At 31.6% G+C, this 17,242-nt stretch overlaps 4 protein-coding genes across 5 annotated transcripts in view; 2 read left to right on the top strand and 2 right to left on the bottom strand.

The window, feature by feature from the left end:
- LOC107451964 (lysosomal acid phosphatase-like) overlaps positions 1-3,344 on the bottom strand; it is a 17,507-nt gene extending 14,163 nt beyond the window's left edge. Inside the window, exon 1 of the mRNA XM_043048560.2 lies at positions 3,116-3,344. Within this exon, the coding sequence (XP_042904494.2) occupies positions 3,116-3,220 (105 nt within the window). The 5' untranslated portion in view covers positions 3,221-3,344. The remainder of the gene's footprint in view (positions 1-3,115) is intronic.
- The window catches only part of LOC107451959 (testicular acid phosphatase homolog), a 539,537-nt gene that overhangs the window by 57,093 nt on the left and 465,202 nt on the right, over positions 1-17,242 (bottom strand). The window lies entirely within an intron of this gene.
- LOC122270593 (lysosomal acid phosphatase-like) lies at positions 6,338-10,796 on the top strand. The gene is made up of 4 exons (XM_043048558.2): positions 6,338-6,452; positions 6,982-7,158; positions 9,474-9,569; positions 10,701-10,796. The coding sequence occupies exons 2-4, from the start codon at positions 7,066-7,068 to the stop codon at positions 10,794-10,796; spliced, it is 285 nt and encodes a 94-aa protein (XP_042904492.1). The 5' UTR covers positions 6,338-6,452; positions 6,982-7,065.
- Positions 11,360-17,242, top strand: part of LOC107451969 (lysosomal acid phosphatase) — a 12,551-nt gene continuing 6,668 nt past the window's right edge. The window contains exons 1-5 of the mRNA XM_016068221.4: positions 11,360-11,481; positions 13,834-13,986; positions 14,062-14,157; positions 14,246-14,335; positions 15,947-16,067. Of these exons, the coding sequence (XP_015923707.2) occupies positions 11,380-11,481; positions 13,834-13,986; positions 14,062-14,157; positions 14,246-14,335; positions 15,947-16,067 (562 nt within the window). The 5' untranslated portion in view covers positions 11,360-11,379. The remainder of the gene's footprint in view (positions 11,482-13,833; positions 13,987-14,061; positions 14,158-14,245; positions 14,336-15,946; positions 16,068-17,242) is intronic.

The raw sequence follows: 17,242 nt of genomic DNA, 5'->3' as shown, positions 1-17,242 counted from the left end.
AGCAAAGGGAAAAATGTCCTGCTCTTAATTAAATGCATACTTGAGCCAAAAATAGATTTAAGAACAGGATGTGGCTTTTAAAAGTGTGAGAAAGTATTTCGTTTAGAATAATTAATTAGGATGAAGTTTTATAGCAAAGAAACTAACATAAAAAGATTAATTGAAGCTTTTTATGTTACACACATATATATATATATATATATATATCATTATAACAAAGAGATATAAGTAATAAAAAGTGTAGGCCATGTTTCTAAGCATCAGAATGTAATATATCAGGTTGAGTAAAAAGTTTTCCGCCAAAGGGAAATACCTCCGTGCCTGCAGCAGCCATTGCCGTGGTGGTTAACTTTTTTTGAAACGGGCTTTTGTATTTTAAAGCAGAAAGTTGGAACTACACAACTGTGTAATTTGTTTGTCAAAACTTTATCATCTCGTGCACCAAAAAAATTTTTAAAATGGAGCTATCACGTTAACAAATCAGACCCATTATGTACTATGAGTTCCGAAATAAACTAAGTGTAACTGAATGCCACAAGAAAATGTGTGAAAGTTTAGGTTTCAATACTGTTTCTTATGAGGATACAGTAAAAGTTTGGTTTCGAAAGTTTAATACTGGGAATTTCAACATTGAAGATGAACCACGTTCTGGCCGCCCTATTGAGGTTGATTGTGACCAGTTAAAGCAAATTATTGTTCAAGACAGAAATTTTTCATCACGAACTATTGCGTTAGAGCTTGACATTTGCCAAAAAACAATAGCAAATACTCTCAAACGCATAAATCTAGCATTTAAGTTTAACCGTTGAGTGACTCGCGAATTGACTGCTGAAGACAAGAGCAAGAGAAAAGCGGCCTGTTTGGTTCTGCTCAGAGATCAAAGAAAAGAGGACGTTCTGGACAGAATTGTGACCTGTGATGAAAAATGGATATACTACAACAATACTAGCCGTAGAGGAGGGTGGTCAGCATCCGGGGAATCAGCAAGTTCGGTTGCAAGACGAACGCTAACTAACAAGAAGGTCCTTTTCCGTATCTGGTGGGATTGTTGTGGAATTATCTACAAGGAGTACCTTAAAAGCGGGTAGGCTATCAACAGTACAATATACAGCAATATGCTAATCAAAGTTAGCGATGCGATTCGCGAAAAACGAGAAAACGAGCTCAGAAGGAAGGTGATTCTCTTTCATCAAGATAACGCTTGGCCACATGTTAGTGCAATGACCGGCATGACGCTCCACACGTTAGAGTGGGATTTGATGCAACATCCACCATACAGCACAGACATGGCGCCTTCGGATTACTATCTGTTTTCAAATCTGTAGCTGCATCTTGATGGCACAATCTTCCGTTCAAATGACGAGGTCATAAATGAGGTCGATTGCTTTCTCTACTCGCGCACCCCCCAGTTCTTCTCAGATGGGAATGAAAAGTTGCCAAAACGTTGGCAGACTATTGGTGATTTGAATGGAGATAAGTATTCTCATTAGTTTTGCTGATTTTGTATGTGTTTGTCATTTTTCAGGATTTTTNATTTTTTTGGTTTTTTTTTTTTTTTTTTTTTTTTTTTTTGGCGTAAAACTTTTTACTCAACCCGATATATATATATATATACACTATCCTACAATAATGGAAGAAACACTTTCAGTTTTTGACATTTTTTTAAATTTCTCAAAAAAATACTAAGCAGATTATTTTGCAACTTTAGAGGTGTTTTCATGCGATTTTCGTATTTACCAATAAGATTTAAAGCTTTCAGAAGTTTGAGAGACTGACAAGAAATTACGAAAAAAATTAGTATTTTTGAAGCTATGCCCGAAAATCAAGCTATGAGCTTGTAACTTATATCAATAACTTAAGTTGTTATTTTAAATAACTGCTTAAAATTTCGTAAACCTAGAGTAAATATTTATGGAGTTATGGACAATTTATTTTAATAACTAATTTTTTTGTCTTACGCTTTTCGCTCTAACTTTAAAAATGTTCAATGGAATTAAATGGAATTTTTGGATCATTGGAATTTTTGGATCAGTATAAAATTAATTACAAAATTATCTATTTTAAAATTTTAAAAAAATCATTAAGAACTGCGGAAGATATAAATATTTAAAGTAGTTATTTTATTCTGCGCATGCTCTCAAAAAATTTTGAAAAAAAAAATCAGAATTTTAGGGTGAATAGTAATTGGCAACTAATGAAAAAGTCGAAATATCGTTCTGCCCATTTTACTGATTTTGTGACAATTCTATTTCCATCATGAAGAATGCAGTTTTCTGATTGTTAATTTTGTCATCTAGCTGCGAAAAATTAATATCCTTGCTGACATTAAGGCGGAATTTAGCTAAATTTTCGCAATTACAATGGCTCAATTAAGTCAATCAGAACCCTGTATTCTTGTAAAGATATAACATTTTGCGATTTGTAAAAAAAGGCCTTTGATTGGCCAAATATGCCCATTGTAACTGAGAAAATTCAGCTTAATTCCGTGCCAGAAAGCCATGGATTTACAAAATAGAGATCTTTTGTGCTCATACGATAGATTAATGCAGAAGCTTGCATAAAATTGACGATTTTACATTGTAATGATATTTTGTTTAAAAAAAGTTCATTAGTTGAAAAAAAGTTCAGAAGAAAACCTAAAATAAACCTTCTATTTGATTTGGGGTCCAGGGGCAACTGCCCCGTATGCCCCTGCTTTAGTCAGACTCTGATTATGAGCAAGCCTGTATACAACCCAGCAAACACAATAGGTCAACTTTGCTGCCCGTAGTCGGCTATATTGGCAACTGTCAGTTATCGGAAAACCTTATGTCGGTAGTTTATCGGTATTAGTCATATCAGATTCGGGCTAGTAACGAAATTTTTATGTCAGACCGATAACGTATTACAGATATCGAAATTTAATATGCATTGATAAAATTATAGAAATCACGATATAGTATTTAAATTGGTGAAACAGAATCGGCGTCATAATTGAGTTTTAAAAGTTTAGCTTTGCTTTAGGAGATTGAGAAGAAGTAAAACATCTCTATAAAAGCCCAATCATTAGAACGCACTGTACTAGTTCCAATTTTCTGAAAACAATGATTAATGTAAAAAAAGGAAGTATATTTACCATTTGAACTAATTGTAATTCATAACTCTCTGATGTTGCTCGTTTGAAAGAGATAAACGTAAAACAAATAATATGAATTGAGTAAAAAATCCATTTCAAATTCATGATAAAACTAAATGCAGCATAGTAACGCAGTCTTACAGACGTTAATGTTTTTGTTTTTCGAGCAAATAATCTACGTTAAAACTAAAAGTTTCATCGTAAACAACACCATGACGTTATTTTGAAAGATATGTAACAAAAAAGTGATTCTTAACGACAAGAGTAAAATTTTTATCGGTATAATATTTCCACGTTTATTGGAAATTTTATGTCTATATCTGTGTTTGAGGTTAGTGGTATTCGTTTCTTTTATTCTGTTTTATAAACAAAGCCAAAATATAAGAGTGTTTGCTCTACATAGCTGAAATGGGATACTTAAAACGGATGATTTGCAACGTTTGGTTTAAAACCAGTTTTTTTTTATTTACCAGGGTACGTAAAAAAATCTCTAACTAAGGCGTTTAAATCGGTGTATTAAAACTATGACGTTCAAATATTTTAAATTTATTGTTTTGACGAAACTCTACTGGAATTGAAAAAAAATAACACGCTTTTCGTTTCAAGTTAAACACACGGTGAAAAAAAAATCTGGTAAAATCATACTGTATGGTAATGACATATCTAGTAAAAAGAAAACAACATAATTCTGGCTGATAAAACCAAACGGCATTTAAACCATTTATTTGATTGTGTTCACGTCTATGTGATAACAGTTAGCCGGAATTTCGGATTTTCGAAATTAAAGTTCTTACTACCATACATTTAGTAAGAAATACAAAACTGAAAATTGAATTTAGACGAATGAATAGTTTTTATACCATATTCAAGGGAAATCATGACATAATTACCAAATTTAATCCCATATTATGAAACTATATTTAATTGCTAATTTTACTGACATCATAACCAAAACGCTTCGGTAAAAATAACTGAGCTTTTTGGTGTGCTTATAGAGACAGAAACACGATAAATTGTACCATATTCTAGTAGTTGAAATCATATTTTTTTCTCACTAAAAATATATGTGTTAACAGAAGTGCTAGGACATACAAGGACAGTGTTAACAGAACTTACCAGCTCTGTTAACACTGTCCTTAATATATATTTTTTTAGATTTTTTATTAAGATTAAAATCAATAAATTAAGTGATGAAGGGATACCAAGGAGATTTTAGCTCTATGAAGATAAAAAAAACTTCAACAAACTCTGACGAAGGAGGGGGGGGGATTGAATCCTTCAAAACATATTTAATTGCCAAAGAATATTGAAAGGGCGTAAAAGACGATTTTATGAAACATCTTGGAAGTTTCCAACCACCTAACTGGTTTTTAATAACTTTGGCAAGAATTTTAAAAAAATGCATTTTAGGGTGGTGTTTACGAATCACTCAGTATTTTTTCAGGAGGTATAGATAAATTTGTTATAGTGAATTTTTTAGCACGGGGTTCACTTTACGTATGTAGTTGAATAAATAATAACAAGAAAAAAAAATAGAAACCAAAATTGAATTTTCGAGTCTGCTGTTCTTGTTATTTTTTTAAAATTCAGTTGATCGAAAATTGTAAATTTAATGTGTTCATGATGTTCAAATTATTTACTTTTTTTCACATTTTATTATTTAAAGAAACGAGTAATTGAGGATAAAGAAAAGAAAAATCGAGGAATACCAAGGAAAGAAAAATAGGAGGAGGCATACCTAATATACCAGGAAATTTCCAAAAATAGTTCATAAAATCGAGGAAATACCAAGAAATGCATTCAGCTAAAAGAGTTTTTTTGCCATTAGCAACAAAGCAAACCAGTATTAAAAGCTTTTTTTTTTCCTGATATCAAGAAATTCGTGTTATCGAAGTTCGTTATATCGAGGTCCGACTGCAAGCAGTTTCCCCGATAAATAAATAAAAAAATCAATTATTGTTGCCAAAAATTAACTGAGAGCTGGGTGGCGACAAAAAGGTTTCAATTAGCCAATAAAGCAATTTCGTTTCTTTACATTTTCATTTATGGCTAGATAAAATCAAAATCTATTATCGATAGATAACAAATACAAGCCAGCTGAGATAATCTTATAATATTATTTTGCGTTACGCTAAATCTCATAAGAATATCCTTCATCACTGTCAATGTTATTTCATAGATCTCGATTGAAAAATAAATCAACACGATTCGGAAATAGAAAATTTATGCTTATTTTATACAACAAATTCGAGTTAAAAACTATTTATTACAAGATTGCAGGATATAAAAGGCTTTATTTATTAGGAAAAGTGACGCCCAGAAAAGAGTTTTTTAGGTAAGTGTCATACCAAATCATGTTTATTTTACTTTTGCATACTGTAGTTCTCACTGTTCTTCATGTATATATTTTGTAATACTTGAATGCATTAGGAAATCACAAATTGAACTTTCGATCACAAATTGAACTTAGAAAAGCATTATCCAAACCTGACGAATTATTAACGAGTAAGACGAGTTATACACATAAAAAATTCTTTTGATTACGGGAGAAAATATATAGGAGGTGAAGAACGATTATTCGAAACGTTCTGAAATAATTAAACTTTAAATTTTAAGTTTTTTTCAAGCTTAAATAAAAATTAGCGACCTAATGTATACATTGATTTGCTTCATTTTTTAAAAGAAATTTAATGGTCGTACATTAAAGTCATAAATAAAGTTGTAACATTTTATGTGTTTATTTTTTTTTAGATCACCTTAGGTTTGTACAGTATGTTGTGGAATTTTTATGAAAATCTTTTTTGAATTTATCGTATAATCAATGTGTTTTAAATTTCAAAAACTTTAGCTATTATTATTACAAAAAACTGATTCAAACCGTTCTAAACATAAACTTTTAAAATTAAAAACTATAAAGACAAATACTTATTACTCAAATTCTGCTAATTTTCACAAAGCTTCAAAAGTAATTAGAAAATTTTCAATTTCCGAAGATTTTGTAATATTATAAGTAACAATTATTTTCTCAAAAGGAAAAGAAAATTCCTATCGTTATTCCAGGTGTAAAAAAAAAGGAATTAGAAAAAACCAATGAATGATTTGAAAAATAAATTTAAGAAAAACTGTAAATGAAAGGTTTGCTGCGTTTTTGCAAAAGAAACTAGATTTTATGACCGATTTTCCAAACTACCGACAAAATTCGTCCCCAGATGGCATTGATAACAGGAAAAACTGTAGAATAATGCCTTCTTCTAACTGCCAGATCATTCACTTGAATTATTGTTTGGAAATCTAGCAAATGTTGTCTAAAAACCACATCATGTTTTTGCTGCCAACGGTAGTTATTTTTAAAATATTATTTTGTAGCTTATTTTGTTGTCAGCCCCACATACCTACGAACATTGTAATTAATTTTAAAACACTATTAGAAACAATATTTAGTTTTCTAAACAGATCGTAACAAACCTCTTTAGTTTCTTTTTATTGATTTTTTTAAAACTTCGCTCATTTTTTAGACAAACGGAAAATAAAGAACTATCAGTACACTCAGCACACAGATTTGTGTACTGTTTAAATTTTAATGTATCGCATGCAAAATAGTTCCCAAAAGTTAGAAACTAAATTAATCTAAGAATTAGCTTTGAACAAAGTCATTCTTAACAACAAAATGTCGAAATAAATAACCAAAAATGTCTGACTTATTTTTGAGTAAATGATTTGATATCAAGGAAATTGTGATAACAAAAACTACTGCTTGGAATGATTTTTAATGTTCGATGCAATATGCTTGAAAAATAGATGAAAACTACAAAAAATTTATAAACATATTTCTAAAATTTGCTTATTTAAATTCTTTTTCTAAATAGCTTTTCGCCATCTATGCTGCACACATCAGACCTCATTTACACGATTTTTAGTTACGGGTATTGAAAACAAGTGGCAACACAACAATGTTTAACCAACAGGCATGTTTTGTACTACTGTTCACTTTGATATTCAAAACAATAGCTGATGATAACTATAAATTGCAGTTTGTTCAGATGGTATGTGCACTTTTATTGCAATATATTTTTACATTGTTACCACTGAATCTAGTAAAATACACGCTGTATTTGATATATAAGTCATAAAGCATAAAAAAGAAGTTCACAATTTTCTACACCAGTAGGAAATGATTTTTATTAACTATTAATAACTATTAATTAATTGTTAATAACAAACAATTAATAAGAGTACATTGTTAGAAGATCTGAATTGATTATCTAAGTTATCGATCTTATTATATAAAACACTAATGTGTGCATGTAGATTGTTAAAATAGCGGATGAAGTTTCTTACACGCATTGGCAACAAGGAACTTAAACTCATTTTATTTAAGAGAGCAAAAGAACCTTTCTTTATGTAAATTTCTAAAAATAAATTGAATTATTCAATTGCATGGCAGGAAAATGGTGTTTACTATAGACAGGGAAAAAATAGGGGGAAAAAATCACAAATAAAATTACATAAATTGACATACTATAGTTTTGGTTATATAAACAAAAACTTTTACTCTGTTTCTAAACACCAAATGACAGAAGAGACAAACACGCCTAAAGTTGTTTAACCAATAGAGACGGAGGAACAAGTTTGAACAAGATAATAAAAAAAGTAAATGAGAAAAAGGAATCGAAACTGGAAACTAGATCCCTTAGAGTTAAAATAGTGGAATAGTATATTAGAGAAGTAAAGAAACAATACTTTGCACATGTTTATTTCATTACTTCTCTACAATCACTTGAACGAGAAGGATGGTCCTTGTTTATAGAACCGAAACTATGGTATGTCGATTTCTGTAATTTTATTTGTGCTTAATTGATATTTTTTTTGCTTTAATTTGCATAGTACAAAGTATACTCGATTTTTTTTTTAAAGATGTTTGTTTATAATTAAAACAATAGCTTTTCTCAATAAAAATATTATTAACATCAATATTTAAGTAAAAAATTACCATAATAATTACTATTATTTCTATTTTTAAATCTTTTTACATTTTACAAGTTTTATGTAGCTAGGGGCGTATAATTAAAATATATTTTAGCAATATCCAAAAATTAAATCTATGAGAGATTTAAAAAAAAAAGTGCATGCGTCAGATTAGAGGGTCATTGTAAAAGTAAACACCAACTGCACATCGCAACTGCACATCCTATCAGGCGACGTCAGCTCTATGTCAGCAACACTTGGCAAGTCTCTTACTACGTGCCATTACGTTTAACGTCTCCGTTGGTGTTGGTTGTGTAGTTATACTGCTTCGTTTGTCACCATGTCAATCAGTAATCCCATCGAATGTGAAGTGCGTTCAGTTATTCGCTTCTTAAATGCAAAAAAAAGCTCGTCCTGTTAGAGGCCACGTAGAGCTTGTAAAGGTTTATGAAGAAGGTGTAATAAATAATGGAATGATGTAGGCTTTTTAAGGAAGTAAGAACACATGTTTATGATTAAGAACGATTATGATGGCTTACATTCTTGAACGGGAAGTGCCGTATCATCCGCCATACAGTCCTGACTTAGCATCGTCAAAATGTCATCTGTTTCCAAAATTTAAGGACTTTCTGGATGAAAAAAGCTTAGAATAAAAATGACATGTTGAAAGGAACTGTTATTAACTGGTTTAACGGTCAGGCGGCAGGGTTCTTTGATGGGATACAAACGCTTGACAAATGCTTCAATATTAATGGTGACTATGTTTAAAAGTGAATAAATGTTCATATTAAAGTTAATGATGCAATTTACGTTTATAGATGAAGTTTCTCTTACTCAACGATTCTTACTTAAAAATGACACTCGTATTGAGTGTTACCCGAAACATGTTTCAATTATTTTGTATCCAAATTTTGCATTTTGTATCCATTTTGTATGTTGCACATCCAAATATCAATATTCTAAACATTCCAGCAATATCTGCAAGATATCCAAAACATTTATCTTCAGTCCTTCTGAACTATTTGGCAGTCTTTTCGTTTAAGCAAACATGAATTTTTTTAGAGAAATTTTTAGAAAAAACATAGGAATGTGCTGAAAAATGCATGATACCATGTTAAAGATGGACACAAGTTAAACATATCTATCAAAAAGAATTAAAAGCTCTACGGTGTAACTTATTTTTAAACCTTTTTTGTAATTTTTCCCTACATCACCTACTATGAGGGCCACTTTTTCCTTGAAGTACATACGATTTTTAGAGGGCCATTTTTAGAAAATTTTACAATTCTGAAGTTAAGAGTAAGGAGTCATATCCAAGATAGGCAAGAGTTAAAAAGAACATTTTTTAAAAAAATTCGCATTTGTCTAATTGTTTATTAACATTAATTTTCAGATATATCGTCATGGAGACCGTGCTCCGAAAAGGACTTATCCAACTGATCCAAATCCATTAGGAGTTTGGACATTAGGCTTGGGAGCGTTAACTCAGGTACAAATACTTCGTAATAATAATATCAACGTTCTTTTCTTTTTAAAAATTTTTTTAAGAACTTTCTTTGCATAGCGTTTAATAATATTTGATATTTATTATTTTATATTTCTTTTGTCATGCATTGCATATGAAAGTTTGCAGGTGTTTCTTTGCTACTTGGTCGTTTTATTTTATTTTAAAAAAGGCGTTAAACAACCGACTAATTTTACAACTAGCTATATTCAACTTCGTAGCCTTTTTTTTATTTTTATAGCCGTCGTTAAACAGCCGACCCAAATTTTTAGGGGGGGGGGAGTTATGACTACTAATATTCAACTACGTAGCCTTATAATTTTCAACCCAATCCAGAAGACAAGGGAACTCTTGGATCAAGTATAGGGAGAAATTTGACTTCGTGGAGGTCTTTTTGATGAAACTAATACACATTTGCGTTACATGGAGAGGAAGAGCACGAAAACCTCCCACGGTAAGTCTGTCACCAAGAGGACTCTAGCACATGATCCGTCAACCACTGAGGATATTTCACATCAGCACTGTGGTGGATGCAAGCCGAATGCGGAATTCGTATCGACCAGCCATTGCCGGGATTCGAACCTGGTTCTGGAACCTTTGGAAGGCGAACGCTCTAGCCCCTGAGCCATCGCGTCTCAACTATGCAGTCTTGTACTTTTGAAACCTACCCAGAAGACAAGGGAAGGAGATGGAGAGAAAAAACCACAAAGATCCCCTTCAGTTAGCATCTCTCACGGACAGACGGCAATTGAATCCTCACCCATGATCCGCTTACAACTGAGGACATTTTATGTCAGCACTGTGGTCGATGCGAGCCGGAAGCAGAATTCGCTTCTCATTGAAGGTGAACTCTCCATCCTCTGAGCCATCGCGGCTCTAACTTGATCGTTTTTTACTGCCGTATTTTTATTAGTAACTCTTTAATTTTTAGACACTATAAACATGAATTTCAGTTACTTCTGAAAATCCATATATCGCTTTTTGTTACTTTAAGAAACGTGAGAGTCATTACTTAAAATCTTATCTCATTTTACAGAATCTAATTTTATTCTGTTTTAATAAAATTCTAAAAATCTTTACTGAATTCAAATTCTTATGAAAAAAATTTTCTTGCAGAACGGTCGGAGGCAACATTATCATCTGGGAAGACGCTTCAGGGAAATTTATAAAGACTTCTTCACAACCAAACCAACAGAGGTAAGCTTTGCTTAACTTATTAATAAATGCATTGCACATATANCAACTACGTAGCCTTGTAATTTTGAACCCAATCCAGAAGACAAGGGAACTCTTGAATCAAGTATAGGGAGAAATTTGCCTTCGTGGAGGTCTTTTTGATAAAACTAATACACATTTGCGTTACATGGAGAGGAAAAGCACGAAAACCTCCCACGGTAAGTCTGTCACCAAGGGGACTCTAACACATGATCCGTCTACCACTGAGGATATTTCACATCAGCACTGTGGTGGATGCAAGCCGAATGCGGAATTCGTATCGACCAGCCATTGCCGGGATTCGAACCTGGTTCTGGAACCTTTGGAGGGCGAACGCTCTAGCCCCTGAGCCATCGCGGCTCTAACTTGATCGTTTTTTACTGCCGTATTTTTATTCGTAACTCTTTAATTTTTAGACACTATAAACATGAATTTCAGTTATTTCTGAAAATCCATATATCGCTTTTTGTTACTTTAAGAAACGTGAGAGTCATTACTTAAAATCTTATCTCATTTTACAGAATCTAATTTTATTGTGTTTTAATAAAATTCTAAAACTCTTTACTGAATTAAAATTCTTATGAAAAAAATTTTCTTGCAGAACGGTCGGAGGCAACATTATCATCTGGGAAGACGCTTCAGGGAAATTTATAAAGACTTCTTCACAACCAAACCAACAGAGGTAAGCTTTGCTTAACTTATTAATAAATGCATTGCACATATAATTTAGAATTTTGTATTGTTTCTGTACTGAAAACTATACCTTTAAGTACCAGTGCATGCATTCTATAAAATACACATCTTAGCTACCACTCAACATTAGCACTAAGTGAAATATCTTTTTCACAATAACAGTAAGTATAAAATAATTTTCCCAGCATTCCATTTTGCATTTAATTCATACAAACGAATATCAATCGAAATAAATTTTTACATTCTCCAGGCATGTCAGACAATATAATTTTTGAACCCTGATGGAGGCAATATAATGATATTCCTCAATAATATGAGATTCCCATTTCGAATATCTTGCCCTGCTGCTGGCAATATAATTCAATCCCATAATAATATGAGATTACCATTTCGTTATAATGAATCCATTGTAGAATTCCGTATTGTTTCTGCACTGAAAACTATACCTTTAAATACCAGTGCATGCATTCTATAAAAAACTCATCTTAGCTATCACTCAACATTAGCTCTAAATAAAATATCTTGCCCTGCTGCAGGCAATATAATACTACTCATGAATAATATCAGATAACCATTTCGTTATAATGAATCCATTGTCTACCGAGCGTGTATTTCTTACTCTTAGAATTTAATCATCATAATGTTCAGTTACTATTTAACACCATTAAAAATTTTAACGACTATATACAAAATGCCGAATGGGACTGCTAAACAGTACTTTTTTTTGTTAAAAATAATTCCCTACTTTTACTCCATTAATGCCTATTAGGGCAACAACAAAAAAAAACTAATGAGCAATACTTCGATCATGGGTTACAATAGCAGCACAACTGAAAAAATCCTGTTTTCAGATAAGTGGGTTTAAAGTTTTCATTGCTAAGGAAAATGCATAAGAAATGCTTTAGTTTGCTTAAGCGAAGATTTCCTTCAAGTTGAATTATGAGTTGTGTATTGCTGCTGAAAGGACGCGTATTTTCACATTTACACCAGTTTTTAGTCCAAAACGCGTGTTTTTTTAGTTGTACCACGATTGCAGCCCATGAGCGACTTATTTCTTGTAAATACGTCTTTATAAATAATATCTAATTCTTCTTTAGCTTCACACTTATGATTAATACTTATAACAAGTTGATGAAAGTGTATTTTTTTTTGACAGATTAATAATCATAGATACATTCATATGCTTTGGTCACGTAAAAGTTTTATTAGGGGATGCATTATTCGGGCATTTTGTAGAGTAACATGCCCAAAAGAGCTTGTTGACATTTTGAGATTTTCTGAACACTGCCCTCCAGAGAATTATTCCGCATCCAAATATCTGAAGCTCTGTGGACCACCTATGATCCTATATAAACTATCTTTGGATTCGACACCAAGCAACCATTGCATTATATGACTGCTGGAGGGAATTTTTATTGCATGTCTCAACCTGTACACATATTGTTAAATTGATTTCCTTTTTTTTAACTTCCGATTTTAAAATCTAACACAAAATCAATTTTTACTCTTATAAATTTTAAATATGGATGGTGTTTTCTACACTAGGGAACGCTGCAAGCTCGGTACAGCCTAAATTTCCGGGTTACTGTTTCCGTTGTATTTTAAAGCCATTTGGCATCATTGTGTTTTGAGATTCCTGCAAACAATGTATTTGATTACTTATTACTTGTGTTTACAATGCTAAAAGTGTTAACACTATCGTAAGATGGTGCACAACTTGCAACAAGAACAAACATTAATAAACTTATGGAAAGAGGCCAAATCAAGACTGCCAAAAAAGCGAGTTCTTCAAAATCTAGCAACCATGTCACTTTTTTTAACAATATATCTCTAAATAACTAAAACAAATTTTCACTTCAAACTCACTAGAATTACATAATAACATTAATATCTTATGAAATACGGCAGATTTGAGCTCAGAAATTATCTAATTTATTTCTTTTATTGAAAACAAAATTATCCGTTTGAAAATATCTCCTCGCAGAATAACATGTAGTAAGCAGCTGCAAACTTTCTAACCGGAACTAAAGCAGGCATACAGCTCGAGATTGTTATTGTTTACATTTCTACTGAAAACACCATCCATAGTTTCGTACAAACCCTTTAAAAAAATTCTAGATCTCTTTCTTTTTTTTTTTTTTTTTTTTTTTTTAAATTTGGGNAATTCGTGGTCTCGTCTGGTTATATTGTTTCAAGTGTACAAAATGGCGTTTTCTAGCTTCTTCAGTTACTAAAATGATTATGAAAATTCTAATAACTATTTTAAATGTTGCTTCTTCAGTTACTAAAATGATTATGAAAATTCTGATAACTATTTTAAATGTTCCTTCTTCCATTCCAGGTCGATGCGTTAAGCAATAGGAATCCGAGATGCCTGAGTAGTGCTGAATCCAATTTCGCTTCCTTTTTTTCCCCAAAGCCAAGATGGCAATTCGAAGAAGGCTTATCCTGGCAACCCATACCCATAATTTCCATTCCTTTTGTTTTAGACGAGGTAAACCGTTTTTCATTTACTAATTCAAATTTTATTGTTATAAGAATGTCTCAACTCATCTAATCTTTCTTTCAGTACATAGGTAATCCAGAAGAGTGTCCCGCATTTCAGAAAGCCTTGATTAAACAACTAAATACTCCGTCTAATAAAGCATTCAATGCGAAGCATAAAGTAAGTCACGCGTATTCATAATAAATATTGCTCGCTATTTATTAAATTTTAATTCATATTATTGATTTCATTTTTTTATATAATGTAGGATCTCTATGATTATTTGTCGAGACACAGTGGAGCAAAAATAGATAATTATCTTAATGTTAAAGATCTTTATGAAACTTTGTATATCGAAGTAAGTTATTTTGAAGATCAGACAATTATTTTGCATTCACATTTGGGGACAAGAAATAAATTAGGCACATGTAGTAAAAATCTTAATGTTTATTAAAATATCACAATCAATCGTTCAAAAAAATGCAAAACGTTACTACCATTGTCGGTAATTGAAACTTTGTACATTGATAACAACGCAATGGCAAAATTTTAAAATTTATCTGCGGGGCATGTGGTAAAATGTTTCAATTCACATGTTGCGCTTGGAAGATTCGCAAGTTTTAACCCACTGTATTTATCTGCACCTGTTTATTCGTCACCTCTGAAAGGATTAAAAGCCAAGAATGTCTAAGCCTTAATTGCCCACTTCTGAGATTTCATGATCTTAATTCTGAGTTGCAAACGTGCTTCAGAATGTTATGCTACTCACCAACTGATATTTTGCACCCTTCCAGCTTCTGGATTTTCCAAGGATGGCAAAGCTCCATGAGGCTTCGAACATATTCTTCTTCCCAAGCTTGATAGAACGAACCAATTCATTGGACTCAACTTTGGTGAATAAGGCTGCCTTTCTTGTGCTTGTTCCACTCTAGTTGTTGTTTCTGCTTCTAATACCCCTTGCCAATCCAGAAAGCCTGCTTGGTGAAAATAAGCGTATTTAGGTATCACCTCCTACATCAGAAAGCCTCCACACGGTTTCTTATAAGTAGTCTGCGCAGATTATTTAAAAAGCGAACCACTTGTGCGCATGAACCCAAATTCTATTTTAAAAGTTCTTGAGAGAAATTCATCTTAAATATTTGAGAATTGAATCTGTAGTGGTTGACAAGTAAATAAAACAAACCAATTATATTCATAAATGAAACAAATTTTTAGATATATATTTGCTACCACGTTCTAATTTTTTATAGATTTGATATTAAATGGTTCTTTCACTAATTGGTTTACCTTCATAGTGGTCTGATCGGACTACCTACAAAAAACCGTGTGGTGGCTTTCAGTTATAGGAAGAGTTGATTTAGGGCAGAGAGTGCGTTTCTTGTTTTTCAGTACTCTCTGCTCAAAAATTTGCTATGATTCCCATAATAGGCTTGCCGTTATAAGTAGTAACAACAACAAAAATGGTGGCAACTACTTTACACAAAATAGTGTAAAAGAACATTTTTGGTGCCATAAGGAACTATCGCTTTTTATAGTGAAATACCAAGAAATAAAAGTTATCTACGGTGTTACGCTGTATCACTTCAGAGTAAAGTAGTTTTGACCAGTTTGGTTCGAATTTTTTTTTTTTTTTAAACACTGAATTCAGAAAGATATAACACAACTGCTTTTACTGTGTAACTGCTGTAGCAGAATCTTACATTTACAAAAATGAGTTCCCTGTAAAATTATTTTATTTTTAAACTTTGCTCAAGTTATTTCTTGTACATTCGTCGCATATTTTACAATGAAACTTTATTTATAAGCCAGACATAAAACAAACAATTCTGCTTATGACTGACTGAGTAAAATATTTTTTTAAAAATTACAAATTACAGTAATGTAGAGCTGAATGCTCGATGAAAATTAGTGAAACTGTAAGTTCTACTTAATCAAAAAAATATATAGATTTTTTCCTTTTACATTATAGGAAAAATACAAAATGATTATTCCTGATTGGCTTAGTTCAGTTTTAGATGAAGTGAGGCATGTATATAATAACGTGTTTGTTCATGCATTTAACTCAACTGAAATTCAACGTCTTCGAGCCGGTAAGATATTTTTTTTATTTGATTCTTTCTTAAATTAAATATAAAATTAAAATAATTTAAATAAATGAAAATTGGTTCTAATACTCATGATCAAACTATAATTGGAAAGCGCCCCTAGCTGCATACAATATTTCTGGCTATGGGTTGCGTTGCGATTCTCAATTCTTTTATGATTCCTCTTTCCCTCCAAGTTTTTAATCTCTGTACCGAATCAATTGGTATAAAGGTCACTGAAATGCTGAAAGATAACTATCTGAACGGTCAAAATGATGCCCGCCTAACTATCTCCATGACCTCGCGATTAGGCTTAGATATTTAGCATAATTGAAGAACAGAGTGGACGAACCAGGTAAGTGACGTTTTCCCAGTCGTATTATTCTGGGCGAGAAAAAACAAAAGTAGTATCCGAACTATTTTATTATATAATTATTAGAGAGTGTGGGCTAATAATACTTTGTTTTATTTTATTTACCACTACCTAACTTGAAATTAAAATCAAGCAAGTCTACTCAAAAGTAACGAAGATGAGTTACATAAAAATTAGAGTTACATCAAAAACAATTATGTTACATTAAACATACCCATATTGTTGCAACAACTTTGTTATTTTCCCTGATTAATAAATACCTCTAAAAGTCTTACCTACTTCATCCACTAAGCTCTTCAAATGTCTATAGGCATGAATTCACTATTAAAAAGATATTCTGAGACTATAAAGCCGATCTGTTGCTAAACGTAATTAATTCTTAGCCAATTTTTTTTCGAGCGAGTCTATCCATTTTTTCAGTTTATCAACTTTCAAGTGGTCAAACTTTTGTAAATATTAAAGAAAAAAGGCTTTTAATAGGTGTTTCGGAATCGCTATTTATCCCTCTTTAAAGCTGCGAAATCAATTTTAGAAAATATTAACAGTTACGCTGCTACTGTATATTTTTGTAGAACTGCTGACAAATCTCTCGTACGGGGCGAAAATGAATGTTAACATTGTAAATAATTAAATTTTACTATTAAATTGTTATTTTAGTTACTATATAGGATATTAAAATTCATAACTTTTTTATATATTCCATTTTTTTTATTCATAAAATAACACAAATTGAGTATTTGATCGATTATCACATTTTGATCACAGTTTTGTTTTTATAATCATTAACATTATAAAATAACATTTTTTT

Source organism: Parasteatoda tepidariorum, chromosome 6 (assembly GCF_043381705.1).
Source record: "Parasteatoda tepidariorum isolate YZ-2023 chromosome 6, CAS_Ptep_4.0, whole genome shotgun sequence".
Taxonomy (NCBI): Eukaryota; Metazoa; Arthropoda; class Arachnida; order Araneae; family Theridiidae; genus Parasteatoda; species Parasteatoda tepidariorum.
Note: the sequence above shows the minus strand (reverse complement) of the source record. Positions and strands in the feature narration are given on the sequence as shown.

Coding starts and splice junctions, on each gene's coding strand:
- LOC122270593 (XM_043048558.2), top strand. CDS start 7,066: ATGTTTAACCAACAGGCATGTTTTGTACTACTGTTCACTTTGATATTC. Junction 7,159..9,473: donor AATTGCAGTTTGTTCAGATG/GTATGTGCACTT, acceptor ATTAATTTTCAG/ATATATCGTCATGGAGACCG. Junction 9,570..10,700: donor GCTTGGGAGCGTTAACTCAG/GTACAAATACTT, acceptor ATTTTCTTGCAG/AACGGTCGGAGGCAACATTA.